The sequence below is a fragment of the Mytilus californianus genome, unplaced genomic scaffold, assembly GCF_021869535.1.
Source record: "Mytilus californianus isolate M0D057914Y unplaced genomic scaffold, xbMytCali1.0.p SCAF_2, whole genome shotgun sequence".
Taxonomy (NCBI): domain Eukaryota; kingdom Metazoa; phylum Mollusca; class Bivalvia; order Mytilida; family Mytilidae; genus Mytilus; species Mytilus californianus.
Genome location: NW_026262668.1, coordinates 35,203,268 through 35,218,363, shown reverse-complemented (window position 1 = coordinate 35,218,363; position 15,096 = coordinate 35,203,268). Strand labels below are relative to the sequence as shown.

At 32.7% G+C, this 15,096-nt stretch overlaps 2 protein-coding genes across 3 annotated transcripts in view; both read left to right on the top strand.

Annotated features, from left to right (window-relative positions):
• The first annotated feature begins 2,147 nt into the window (after window positions 1–2,147).
• LOC127729773 (calcium-binding mitochondrial carrier protein SCaMC-2-like) overlaps window positions 2,148–15,096 on the top strand; it is a 39,092-nt gene continuing 26,143 nt past the window's right edge. For both annotated transcript variants that reach the window (XM_052237650.1, XM_052237651.1), the window contains exon 1: window positions 2,148–2,370. In XM_052237650.1, coding sequence (XP_052093610.1) covers window positions 2,203–2,370 — 168 coding nt within the window. In that variant the 5' untranslated portion in view covers window positions 2,148–2,202. The remainder of the gene's footprint in view (window positions 2,371–15,096) is intronic.
• LOC127729772 (uncharacterized) lies at window positions 4,612–9,494 on the top strand. Its single transcript, XM_052237649.1, has 9 exons — window positions 4,612–4,915; window positions 5,372–5,468; window positions 5,866–6,144; window positions 6,487–6,619; window positions 6,970–7,134; window positions 7,713–7,892; window positions 8,197–8,466; window positions 8,845–8,917; window positions 9,231–9,494. The coding sequence occupies exons 1-9, from the start codon at window positions 4,810–4,812 to the stop codon at window positions 9,377–9,379; spliced, it is 1,452 nt and encodes a 483-aa protein (XP_052093609.1). The 5' UTR covers window positions 4,612–4,809; the 3' UTR covers window positions 9,380–9,494.

Below are 15,096 nucleotides of genomic sequence, written 5' to 3'. Positions count from 1 at the left end.
TTTGGCTGCCTGTACTTCTTCTCAATTGTGGCCATGGAGATGATATGCTGTTTTAATTGGTGTATTCTTTTTGTTACCCTAAAGAAGTTGCATTTGTCAGGGTGAAATTGGATACACCATAGTTGTTTCTCTCTTGCTAGTTTATTTAGTAGATATAAGAAGATGTGGTATGAGTGCCAATGAGACAACTCTCCATCCAAGTCAAAATTTATATAAGTAAACCATTATAGGTCAAAGTACGGTCTTCAAAACGGAGCCTTGGCTCACACCGAACAGCAAGCTATAAAGGGCCCCAAAAATTACTAGTGTAAAACCATTCAAACGGGAAAACCAATGGTCTAATCTATATAAAAAACGAGAAACATTTATGAATCACATCAACAAACGACTGAGCATCAGATTCCTGACTTAGGACAGGTGCAAACAATTGCAGCGGGTTTAAACGTTTTAATGGTACCAAACCTTCACCCTTATCTGAAACAATAGTGTAACATCACAACATAGAAAGACACGCTATAAAATATCAATTGAAATGGCTTAACTCAATCAAAAGACATATTAACACCAGTGAACATACACTGAAAAATGTAAATACAAAATAAATAAACTAAGGGAAGAATAATTAAAGTAACATGTTATACCGTTGTGAAATGTTAAACAATTTAAGTAGGTCTTCTTGTAATATCTTTCCACAGTTTTTATATATTATTGTCAGGTAGGCAATGATGTCATCTGCAATGAGGCGAACTGTAGCATTTAAGTCTTTCTGCAAGTCATTGGTGTAATAGAGAAAGGGGCTTGAACAGTTTTCCTTCCTTCATTAATAATGTTTTTCTTTTCTTTTCTTTTATGTTTGACAAAAGTCCAGAATTTCTGGAGCCCCTCAAATAGTTTATCATTGTTTTGAAGAATAATGATATCCTCAATGTATTGCCTTATGCATTTCGTTGTTTTCTTTGCACCTCCGTTTTAAATGCTTTATATTCTTCCTTTACTTTAGGATCCTGTTTTTTTTTTCATTCTTTTGTTGAGCCGTTGTTGTCTTTTTGTAAGCTTTATTAGATTTCCTTTTATCCATGGGTGTTTATTTTTCTTCTTGGCTTTTTGTGTGCGGTATATGATCTTTTATTCCTTTGTGTAGAGCAGTCTTTATTCTTACCCAGATATCGTTTGCATTTGAGATTTTAGATCTATACATTTGACTCGGCTGTTTATGTAGTGCTGTAAGGTCGTCTTTTCAACCTTCCAAGTTTGCTCTCTAATATTGTGGTATGAGTCTTTCTTGTTCCTTAAATTAATGGTATTCATGTCAACCTCTGAACTAGAATTTGTGCATTTGTTAGAATGAAATCTAGCGTATTTTCTTCAACTTATTGTATAAGATGATGGCTGTCGCCGATTATATCTTTGAATGATTGCTGTGTGGGTGCTTATTGAGTTCACTCTTTTATAGTGTTGCTCTTCCAGTCCCAACCTGGGAAATTCATATCCCCGCCAATACATGCAATAATGATGTCTGAATTTAGGATGTTACTTACTTTAATCTTTTGAGTTTGATGATTCCAAACATCTCAAGCTTTCTTCATCAGATACATGTCTTCTATGGTATGCCCACATGTAAATAAGTTTCTTACATGGGCTTTGTAATTTTACACTGATTAGTTCGCAGTCTGTATCAAGTACTGATGCATGGTCGCATAAAAGTTGATTTCACAATTATCATGACACCTCCTCCAATGCCTTTTGCGGTTTTTTCGATAAATTGTGTAGTTTTCTGGGCAAATCTCTGAGCTTTTTTAAAATACTAATCTAGTCATGTATCCGGTAGTGCAGATTATTGTGTCTGGTTTTATGCTCTCAGTTACGTTTTCAAATCTACATTTAAATTGTTAAAGTTAAATACCAGTAACACAGTATAGTTACAGTTTGTACAATATTAATCTCCCCTGTTAGGCCTTCTGAATAAAATTAAATATATTATAAACATGTAAATAATTTGTTCATTTGCTAAGCAGAACATACATTGGAGAAACAATGGTCTCGTTTCATGTTAACGTTGTTGAATACTTTTATCAGACAATGATTGTGGTTATTGGCAGGACCAATTGAGTTAACCAATCGGAAAGGATCTTGTATACACTGCGGGATTGTTCAACCAAAATATCGTCTACTGTCGACAAGGACCAGGACATACATTTCACGATGTCTAGTGGCGAAGAGGACGCATACAAACTTAATCCAATGGAAACAGCTAAACTGAAAGAACTGTTTAACAAAATAGATAAAAATAGGGACGGAAAGATAGACATAATAGACTTGAGCACAGCTTTATCGGAGCTCAAAGTGGCACAATTGCCTGGTCATGCACAGGTGATTTTTTACGAATTATAGTTATCTCGTACCATTGTAAACTCGTACCAATGTCAACTCGTACCACTCAAAAAAAACTCGTACCAATGAAAACTCGTACCACTGCTAACTCGTACCACGGTAAATTAATACCTTTGTAAACTCGTACCAACTTATTTAAATGCATTCAAATGGTGCTTAATGATGAATATATACTTTAATTTCACTCAATACCTCTTAAGTTTGTGAAATGTATATAATTTGAAATTACAATGACCAATGTGTAGCTAATTTTCCTTGATTAATTGGATAGAGAAAACCGTGGCAGATTGGTTTTGTTGTCTCCCTTGAATAGACTTTTTTTTAAACTTTTACTGACAACTATTTGATTTAATTTTTAATCATTCCAAATCAGTAACATTGAATACATTTGGGTATTTTTCTATTGTTTCTAAAAGGAATTTTATTTAATGAAAGAATATATTTATTGTGTTTTAAAGGTTTAAAATTGTTTATGACCAACAGTTAGAAAGTATGAAATTTATTTTTATTCAATATTCAGCACTTTGTAGCAGAATAAGACCATGCTTATATTTCTTATAAATGATAGGTCTTTACCTGGCGTGAAAATTCTTCTCATATATATGTATCACCTGTAGTGAAAGATATGCATCGCATTCTTGAAAAGTAGCTGATAACTGAAATGGCACCTGAGATCACCCTCAGGTTTAAGTGGGTTCGTGTTGCTTAGTCTTTCGTTTTCTATGTTGTGTCTTGTGTACTATTATTTGTCTGTTTGTCTTTTTTATGAGTTTGACTGTCCCTCTGGTATCTTTCGCCCCTCTTGTTTTAATGACGTGACTAATGGTATTGTGAATGACCAGTAGGCGTAATGGTAGTGTTGGCAGAATAACAAAGAAGATATTTTAATTTTTTGTATAAAGCTTAAAAAAAAAATCATAAAACATTCGTATTTTTGTCTAAGTTTTCATTAAAATCTAGTATAAATGTCAAGTAATTCAATTATTTTATTAAGTTTACCAAAAAAAATCATAAAACATAATCATTCGTATTTTTGAATATATTTTTAATTGTACGAGTTTGCAGTGGTACGAGTTCTGATTGGTACGACTTCCCAGTGGTACGAGTTTACGTTGGTACGAGTTAACTTTTTTGGTACGAGTTTTCGTGGTACGAGTTTACAATGGTACGAGTTAACTTGCTTCCATTTTTTACCTGTCCTTCCAGTTCATTAACTCTTTGAAAAACGTTCTAAAGATAATATACGCCTACATATAAAATCTAAAAAAAGGACTTAATAGTTTATATTTCTCTCTTATATGTCAACAGTCACAGACAATCTGAAAAGTAGTATCTTCATGGATTACTTGGATTTGAGGTTTTCCTCTTCATTATTTTTCAACACCACCCTTGATATGACTCCTGTACCTTTTATTTAGTTGTTCCATTAAAATTCAACATTAAAGTGTTCACATTGTCACAACAGATTCTGCAGGGAAAATATGTCTTTCTTTCCCACCCTTACAGACCACAATTAATTCCTCTATTAGTTCTGTATAATGTTTTGTTGCATTAAAAAATCTTTTGTGTGTGTAATGTACAGTAAAAGTCCAAAAATATATCCAACTTTCAAAAAAATTGCATGTATACATCTTAAAAATTTAGCCAATGCACATCCATACCCCTATACGCTGCTGGATAACTCGGACTAAAACAAAATCAGCCTATCACAAACTCGGACTATCACAAACTCGGACTATAACAAACTCGGCCTACCATTATTTATATGCGGAAATATATTGAACAAACTCGGACTACGATTAGTAGATTGTTTTGTGGGTTTTTTTTTCTCACTTTAATAAAAAACAAACTTTATATATAAGAATTATATACGAATTTTGAGATTATGATAAATATTTTTGAAAAAAACATTGTATAGAAATGTTTTAAAATAAAACTTAGCTCCATCATATTAAAAATGTGTTATATGAGTTGAATTTGATATGTTTGAATGAGGATAATTAAACTTCTTTTTGAAATATTATTGTGATTTTCTCGTTTATTATTTTTATTGACAAAAGATGTTTTAATGATTGGCGTGTGTGCGTGTTTGTATTATGTTTAATCCTTGGTGTTCATAATTAGTATACAAACAAAGAGAAATTTGATTGACAGTGAATGGCTTCTTAACAATTTCACTAATCTGTAATTCTTTATTAACATGATTAATGGATTCACCAATTGAAAAGTAATTATATTTAAATGGTCACATCAAACAGATACAATGTTTTTAGAAATGCAAGCCGAGGCAAACATTTATTATACATATATCTAAAAATAGATGTGGAGTAAAATTGAAAAAACAAGAGAGATTTCTTTGATCTTACCATATAGTTCTATAAAATAACATGGAAAAAAAATTCCCATATCATTCTCAACATGGGTACCGACCACTGCGTCGAGTGTTCCAGAAAAGTGACAACAAAGCAACATGCCTTACAGTGTGATTCGTGTAGTTTATGGCAACACAGAGTTTGTAATACTGGTAAGTGCTTCTATATATTGTTCTTGTTCATAATGATATTGATAAATATTTTACTTGCTATGGATAGAAAAGTATTGCTTCATTATTCATTTATTACCATTTGGAAAATAAAGTTGATTGCATGATTTTGCATACTTCTTCTTCTTTGTATAAGCTTCCTGTAGACAGGCTTATAAGGGTTTAATTTATATATGGAGTGTTTGTTGTTTTTTTTTTTTCAAAGTATGTATATTTTAAAAAAATTAAAAAAGAAGCTTGGGCTGACATTTTTTGAATTGGTCTAAATGAATACTTAAAATCTAAAACATAGCTCTTTCAATATATAATGTTTAAGAATACGACTATATATAATTGTTATGATTGAAGTGAAAACAAAAAATACATAATTTGTATAAGTGACTTCTGGTATTAAAATTATAAAGTATTTGTTTTTAAATATTGTTGTTACTTCTTCAGGTATCACAATGAAGGAGTATCGTTCAATGATGCAAAGTGAAGAGACCGTTAATTTCATCTGTACCAAGTGCAATGATGTAGAAGAAGAAACAACCAGGTAGGCACTCGTCTAATTGTAATAGTGCGTTTATGTTGAAATTGTAAAGTTGATACATTTTATTTTTAAACAAACATAGCGTTTCATTAGTATATGTATATACAGAAATCTATAAACATGTGGTATGATTGCCAATGACCAATGACCCCACATCCAACCAGAGTTGATACATTTTATTTGTTTCCAAACATAGCGTTTCATTAGTTAATGTATATATAGAAATCTAGAAACATGAAGATGTGGTATGTTTGCCAATGACCCCTCATCTAACCAGAGATCAATGATGCAAGGTGTTCAACTATAGGTCACTTTATAAGAAATGTTCATTTAATGCATTTATTATGAATTTGTATCTTTAAAAATTTAAATCTTTCAAACTTATTATCATTTATTTCAGTTGCCCAGTCAACTCTACGCATATTACAGACGTTTCAGACCAACCGATACCGGACTATGGTACCTTCAACCTCTCTGTCATCTCCGCAGCAAATACTACCAACAGCCTCAACACAACCTTCACTATCAGCCGTGAACCAGACCACACAACTGAGGTAGAATCAGACCCAGCAGGTGCTCCAGAGCAAACCATACCAGAACCAGATACTGAACCAAACCTCACAGCAAGTTTTGACGTGACACGTAGACCAATAGAAGATCAGCAAGAAATATTAGAAGAGTAAGTAAATTAAATGTATTATTTAATCTATATATAGGTTGAAGAAATGTAAAAACAAAAATACCAACGGTACGAAACGCAAACAGCTTTACAACGAACCCTGACTTGGTATTGTTCACATGACATGAATATGATTCAATATATAAACATTGATGTTTTTTGGTTTTATTTTTTTATTTTATTTGATTTATTGCTCATGAAATCGTTTTTTAATATATATGGGTTGATATTTGTAATTGCCAACTAATGTGATATGATCAGTATAATATTCAGGTTGCACTCTAATAAACTATTTATCCATTCATTCATATACTTGATATCTAATTAAACATTTATTTGTAGTTCCTTAATTGAGCCAGACCTACCAGACACTATTCTGCCAGACATACCAGTAACCTACACATTGGTTGACCAAGGTTCCCAGCGTGGCTGGTTTAAGTTGGTGAGCAGTGATGGGTATGAATATACCAAAAAGGTAAGACATCTTAATATTAAGGTAAAATGAAATTTGATGTTTACGTCAATGAGACAGCTAAAGTAAAAAGAAAACAGATGATATTGTACAATTTTTCATTACTTGAGTCTAACATTTATACCTTTCAACCGACAACTTGGTTTCAAGCGTAGTTTTGTGTATATGATGTAGGTAAATTAAACTAATAATTTGAAATATTTAACGTGGAACGTGGTGTGTATGCGTCAAAGTGACAGTTAATGTACATAACAGATGTGCTTATTCATATGACAAGTCCGAATAAAATAACTTTCTATTTCATCTGTTGTATTAATGATTAACTCTAAGTAATTTTCAATTTTTAATTTCAGTCATCCAAGGGTGACTTTACGTACTGGAGGTGTTCCAAACGCTCCAAGACTGTCAACTGCCCAGCAACAGTCTCTCAGAAAGGCACTGACTATAAGATGAACACCAGACAACACATACACCAAGCTGACAAGGGTGCACTAAAGAAAGTAGTGGTAAGAAAAGAGGTATGTATGAATATGTAAACTTAATCTATAAGTTAAGATTTATGACGATTTATTTGATATAAGATCTGTAATTGAATATAAAAACTTTGTTCACAAGTTAAGATTTATGACGATTAATTCGATATAAGAACTATAATTGAATATAAAAACTTTGTTCATAAGTTAAAATTTATGACGATTAATTCGATATAAGAACTATAATTGAATATAAAAACTTTGTTCATAAGTTAAGATTTATGACGATTAATTCGATATAAGAACTATAATTGAATATAAAAACTTTGTTCATAAGTTAAGATTTATGACGATTAATTCGATATAAGAACTATAATTGAATATAAAAACTTTGTTCATAAGTTAAGATTTATGACGATTAATTCGATATAAGAACTATAATTGAATATAAAAACTTTGTTCATGAGTTAAGATTTATAACGATTAACTCGATATAAGAACTATATTGAATATAAAAACTTTGTTCCTAAGTTAAGATTTATGATGATTTATTCGATATTATACACTCAAATAAAATATACATTTTTTGTGCATTATTATATTCTTGTTATTTGTTATTGTAGGTTAAAGCAGAAAGTCTTCGAGATATACACAAGTCAGCACGACGTATAGTAGATGACAAGATGTTGGAACACATAGAGCCTGAAGATCACCAACTACCAAAGGTCAAGAACCTAGAAAGACTGGCAAACAGAGTACGTAAAGACCTCAGGCCAGATGAACCGCAAGACCTTAACTTTGTCGTGAGTAGATTTATTTGTTTATTTCACAGTACTCAATTTATATAGAATAGAGGTTATTCGTATATCGAAAAATGATTAAAAGAAAGCAACAATTTATAAATTTTATACGTCCATAAGGCTTTGTTGTATTTAACCTAAACATGCACACTCAAAGCCGAAACACATAGATGTATAAAATATATAGCTATATGGAAAACCAGAAAATCATATTTATAGAGAAACAGCATACAGTACGGAAGATTTACAAGTTATTTGTCAAAATAAGTCCTTTAGTAACATTGATTAATTGTTATTTTTCTTTTAGTTGGACACAGACTACTTGCAGTGCAATGACTTCATCATTGGTGACATACGAGTCGACAACGAGAGACACTTGATGTTTGCTTCACCCAACCAGCTTCAGATCCTTCAACAAGCCAAGCGGTGGTTCTGTGACGGTACTTTCAAGATCCTTGCAGATCCCTTTGCTCAGCTTTGGTCCATCCATGCCTTTATCCACAAAGGTGACAGCTACAAACAGATTCCACTAGTTTTCTGCCTTATGTCCAGACGTAAAGGGAGAGATTATGTTGCTGTAAGTATAATCAATATTTTATAATATGTTTTGAATTATAGTAATTAATTAACAATAACATTAGAACAAACTAGAAAATACTCCGAGAATATCATAACGATTTAGCAATACAAATCATTTATTTCATATATAGATATATAATCATAAGAAGTGATTGATAACATTAATTTACTCATTATCGTGTTTGTTTTTTGTTTTTTTTGTTTTTATTTTTAAATTTTTATGATTTTAGTTCTGTGTTGTTTTTGTAATTATATAAATGAATCATTATTCATTAGTGTAAGTAATACATTTTACAGTTTATTGATTGTATATTTGAACTCAATTGATATATAATCTTGAATAAATTTAATTATAGTAATTTGTTTTATATCACAGGTTTTTCAGAGGCTGAAAGAGGTCCTTCTAAGACCAACAGAAGTTCAGGGTTTTGTTGCCGATTTTGAGCAAGGTAAATATTATTATATTAATTACGCATCAACATATTGATTTATACAGATATTAATGATTATTTTGAATATCAATTTTGAATATCCTGATGGATATCAACACCATTTATTACTATTGTATTAATTGTACAATAATAACAGATTGCTTGTACTAAGAGTAATCCTCAGACTAAAAATCGAGAACGAACACGATGATAAGAGAAAATTACATGTATGTTAAATTAAACTTTGTTTGTATATTATTATATGACATGATTATGTATATGATGTTAAAGCTTTCTCGCGCATATTTATATTTATAATTACTTTTTCTAGGTGCATGGAAAGCCATACGTAAGGAATTTCCTACTTCCACCATCAAAGGTTGTGCCTTTCATTTTGGCCAGGCAGTTTGGCGCAAGAAGCAAGAGTTGGGCCTCAAGACCACATACACCAGCAGGGGTGCAGAGTACAGATACATCTGATCGCTGATGGCACTTCCCTTCTTACCAGCTGCAGACATCCAGCCGGCTTTCGAGAAGCTTTCACCAAGAGCTACATCTCCAGAGCTAAAGCAACTAGTAAGATATGTAGACAACACATGGCAACACTGTTTGGCACCCACGCAACTGGAACATCTTTCAGACCAGCATCAGGACCAATAATGATGTTGAAGGTATGAATTTTTTATTATTTTATTTTATATAAGAATTTCATTTTCCTATCAAACTGGTGGCATTATTATATTGTAACGAAAAATTATTAAATTAATTTTAACTTAATTTCCATGTAATCACACGACGTTCCCATTGACATGGATTACTGCAATATAAATTATATAGATATACAAAGATGTGGTACGAGTGCCAATGAGACAACTCTCCATCCAAGTCACAATTTATAAAATAAACCATTATAGTTCAAGGTTATCTTTTGTTGTGGTGAGGCAAATAGCTTTCTTTTTTCTTTTCATGTTTTTAATGAATGTAAATGTATGTAAATACATCTTTTCTTATAATTTAATTCTATTTTAGGTTGGCACATAAGGATCAACTCCGACATCGGGAAAGCTAATGCCGCCTTCTACGTCTTGGTACCGGCGCTTCATCGGGGAGCCAAGCTTGTTGATTTAACTGTCCGATTGGTTTCTGAAGAACAAGGAGCTGGAAGGTCGTCTTCATCAGTTATGGGACCAGTACACAGAAAGTGACATAACAGCATCCCGTCTACTTCGCGATTGTGGCAACATCTACGGTCCGTCCAACGACTAGCTGTTAATTACTCCTGTCTGTGTTTATGCTTGTGCTTTAGCCTTGACAATATTCATTTTTGCATTTTGTCTCAGATATGACTCAGAATTCTGTATGTGCTATGTATGTTTTGAATGTGGTAGCTGTGGGTTAAATGTGCTATGTATGCTTTAAATGTGCTTTGACAATGATTATTTATATTTGCATTTTGTCTGTCTTGTAGATGATGACAAAATGCCTTAGAGTTTTAAAGGTGCTTTATGTGTTTTATATATGCTTCATATTATTCGTTTGTAATTAAATATTATTGAATGACGAAATCATTGTTATGTTTGTTGACATCTGCTGAAATAAAATTATGTTTTCTTTATTATATAGTATTACATTGTACAGATAAATCACACTGAGATTCAACCAAACAAAGTATGATCAGAAACATACAATTCACTGCACTGTCCTATAATCACATAAAATTTGTAATCAAACAAAAAAAAAGGAACCTGAAAACATCAGTTATATACAAGCTGTTACTGCGAAAATACTGGATATTGGATATTTAGTTAATCACAATTTCATGTAATTACAGGTAGTTTTGTTCTCACTTGGGTGATTACATAGGTGTCAATAGTACACGTGTCAGTTGTTAGTTTAAATTATGGTGATTAAAAAGGTGTCAACAATACACGTGGCATGATGTCATATTTCCAGTTGAATCAATTAAGATATGCATATGATAAATTATTTTGAGAGGGACATTATTACAAATTATAATACAGAAATACAAATCAGTGGTAGATTTTCATTATTAAATGAATGTATTCTTAATTTTCTTTTTATACATATCTTGTTAACGTCATTTATATTACTCGCTTCTAAAATGTTCAAAATAAATTACTTAATTAATTGTAAATCATTATTAATTTCAAATTAAGTATTGATAATTAATTTCAAATAAAAACAAAATAAAACATCATACTTATATTCTTCTAGTAGTCCGAGTTTGGTATAGTCCGAGTTTGTTATAGTCCGATTTTGGGAGGCCGATTATGTTATAGGCCGAGTTTGTTATAGTCTGATTTTGTTATAGGCCGAGATATCATGGATTCCCCCTATAGACATGATAGACAAGTCAAGAGATGTTCCGAAAACTGTAAATATTACCTTTTTGCACCTGGCCTTATCACTCTTTCCATATCAAAATCAGTTGAAATAAAACATCCAAAAATTTATTTCAGCTTTCTTCTTTCATTTCCCCCCAATAAAAACTAAGAAATGTATGAGGAAGGGAAAGAAAATAAATATAGAAAAAATACACTTTAATTAAAGAAAACTATATTTGTGGACAATGAAAAGTGGGATCATTAATTGTGGTCTGGGGCCTACAACCTAAAACTATATACTAGACTTGACTATATAAATAATGTAAATTATAAAGTGATATATTTTGGTACATGTTAATGATGTTTAAAGCAACATTAACTGTCAAATTCATGTTCACCGATTTGACTCAAATTCTCATATTTGATTTATAACATACTAGAGCGTATATCCAAAATACAAAAAGTCTGAAATAAACAATCAACAATGCATGGATTCAATAATGTATCAACATTTCGTGTGTATTTTTGTCTAGACGTCATATCTAATTAACCATCAAGATGACCTCCAGGGGTGGATCCAGCCATTTATAAAAGGGGGGTTCCTAACCCAAGATAAAGGGGGGGTTCTAACTATATGTCCCCATTCAAGTGCATTGATCGTAAAAAAAAAAAAGCGAGGGTTCCAATCCCCGGACCGATCCGCCACTGACCTCCGAATACTGCCGACAGTCATATTACCTGATATAAACATAAATATTGTAAATATGAATATATAGCGACCAAGTGCAATTGGATTTTTCTAGGTCTCTTTGATTTCATATTATAGGTTAAAAAGTATGTTTATCATTGTTTTTTTGTGGATCGAATCAGTTAACCAAATGGTTAATCCTTGTTTCACTTTCAATGTTGACTTCTTTTCCTTTTAATAGCTGAATAAATGTGAACCCATCTCCAGCTAAGAGGTTAAATTGAAGTTCACATGAATACGGATTCAAAGAGGTTGCATTATTCACTTGCAAGTGAATAATTCATCAGCAATGTTTATTTGCTTATTTCGACAAAATGGAACCAAATTGGCTGCTAAAAGTGAATTATTAAGTCTCCCAAACGAAGTTTGGGAAGACATTGTTTTTGCTCAGTTATTATTATTATTATTCTTCTTCTTCTTCTACCTCTTCCGCTGCTTTTAAATTTGAACTTGTACGCACCCGTTCTCCAAAACCGCTTGTCAGATTAACTTAGGGTTTCACAATATGTTAGACTAACATGTCTAGTGGTGCAATCAGGGTTTTGTTTGTGCAATGGGGTTTATAAAGGGGTACTTTGAGGGGCAAAAAGAAAAGAGGGTTTTACTATAGAACCCTATGGGATTTTATTTTTTTAAATTTTCAAATGATTATAAATTGAAAACCGTTTGTGATAGACACAATCTTTTTAATTGAAAATGTTCTAAATGATAAAGCCCATTAAATGAAATACAGGGTTAGTCCCCAGGGGTCACCCCCACCCCCTGCCATTTAAGAAAGTTCTAATACCTTGTAAGTGGTCAAGATCCCCACCCCTAAACCATATATATTTTGGTTTGTTATGCTAAGATGGTTTGAATGATATACAGGGTTAGTCCCCAGGGGTCACCCGACCCCCTGCCATTTGAGAAAGTTCTAATATCTTGTAAATGGTCGAGATCCCCACCCCTAAACCATATATATTCTGGTTTGTCATGAAAAGCTCATCAAATGAAATACAGGGTTAGTCCCCAGGGGTCACCCCCACCCCCTGCCATTTAAGAAAGTTCTAATATCTTCTAAGTGGTCAAGATCCCCACCCCTAAACCATATATATTCTGGTTTGTCATGCTAAGATGGTTTGAATGATATACAGGGTTAGTCCCCAGGGGTCATCCCGACCCCCTGCCATTTGAGAAAGTTCTAATATTTTGTAAATGGTCCAGATCCCCACCCCTAAACCATATATATATTCTGGTTTGTCATGATAAAGCACATCAAATGAAATACAGGGTTAGTCCCCAGGGGTCACCCCTACCCCCTGCCATTTAAGAAAGTTCTAATACCTTGTAAGTGGTCAAGATCCCCACCCCTAAACCATATATATTTTGGTTTGTTATGCTAAGATGGTTTGAATGATATACAGGGTTAGTCCCCAGGGGTCACCCCGACCCCCTGCCATTTGAGAAAGTTCTAATATCTTGTAAATGGTCGAGATCCCCACCCCTAAACCATATATATTCTGGTTTGTCATGATAAAGCACATCAAATGTTATACAGGGTTAGTCCCCAGGGGTCACCCCACCCCCTGCCATTTAAGAAAGTTCTAATATCTTCTAAGTGGTCAAGATCCCCACCCCTAAACCATTTATATTCTGGTTTGTCATGCTAAGATGGTTTAAATGATATACAGGGTTAGTCCCCAGGGGTCATCCCGACCCCCTGCCATTTGAGAAAGTTCTTATATCTTGTAAATGGTCGAGATCCCCACCCCTAAACCATATATATTCTGGTTTGTCATGATAAAGCATATCAAATGAAATACAGGGTTAGTCCCCAGGGGTCACCCCCACCCCCTGCCATTTGAGAAAGTTCTAATATCTTGTAAATGGTTGAGATCCCCACCCCTAAACCATATATATTCCTATTTGTCATGTCTCGAACATTTGAATGACATATGCGGTCAGTCCCCAGGGGTTCCCCCCACCCCCAATGTTGTAATATCTTGTAAATGGTTGAGATCCCCACCCCTAAACCATATATATTCTTGTTCGTCATGTAATGAACATTTGAATGACGTATAGGGCCAGTCCCCAGGGGTTCCTCCCCACCCCCAATGTTCTAGTATCTTGTAAATGGTCGAGATCCCCACCCCTAAACCATATATATTCTGGTTTGTCATGCCAAGATGATTTGAATGATATACAAGGTTAGTCCCCAGGCATTTCTAATGCATATAACTTTACTGGACCAAACCAATTTTCACTGGAGGTTGCCCAATGTCAGGCGACCCTGGGAATTACGAATTATGGGAGCTTCGTTTGGGAGACTTCGTAACAGCATCCTGTTACAATCATTTCTTGTTATTTCATTATTTCACTTTCATTAATGATTGAAAAAAATTTATTTTTTTTTTTTTATATCTCATACTGTAGCTAATGCCCCTTTAATTACAAATAAATAAAACTCCAAATAATAAATAAATGTTGCAGAGTTAAATTCATGTATTTAACCTTTTTCTATTTTACTTTTGTAAACTCTAAAATTCATTTACATCTACTGCCATGACTGGGTTTGATATTAGTTTTCAATGAAATTGATTTATAAACTTGTTAGCCTAAAATAAGATTCTTTAACAAGTGACAAATTTGATAAATCAAATCAAATAATTAATAATGTAAATTCCAATACAGGAATGCTACCAGCTGACATTTACAAAATACAAATACAAAAATAAACCAAGACAAATATATAGACATATGATATTTTCTCAATGATAAGAGACATGCATTTTTAGAATATGAATCTTTGATTTAATGATATTTAAAACAATTAGGTGTTGATTAATTTTATTGTTAAAGGAAGTATTTAGAAACAAAGTACTATTCTTTAGCCAGGACCATTTAACTTCTTAATTTTATTATCAGTAGACATATATATATCAAAATAATTTCCTCCTTAAGAATTGAATATTTGACTAGTTTCTTGGGTTCACATTTTTTTATACGACAACAAAAAAAATTTTGCGGTCGTATATTGGTATGACGTTGGCGTCATCGTCGTCGTCCGAAGACACATTGGTTTTTGCACTCTAACTTTAGTTTAAGTGAATGGATCTCTATGAAAT

What these genes read in the sequence shown, in the direction of transcription:
- LOC127729772 (XM_052237649.1), top strand. Translation starts at nt 4,810, where the DNA reads ATGGGTACCGACCACTGCGTCGAGTGTTCCAGAAAAGTGACAACAAAG. An exon ending in GTAGAAGAAGAAACAACCAG is followed by an intron (nt 5,469 to 5,865) that starts GTAGGCACTCGT and finishes CATTTATTTCAG; the next exon opens with TTGCCCAGTCAACTCTACGC. An exon ending in CAGCAAGAAATATTAGAAGA is followed by an intron (nt 6,145 to 6,486) that starts GTAAGTAAATTA and finishes ATTTATTTGTAG; the next exon opens with TTCCTTAATTGAGCCAGACC.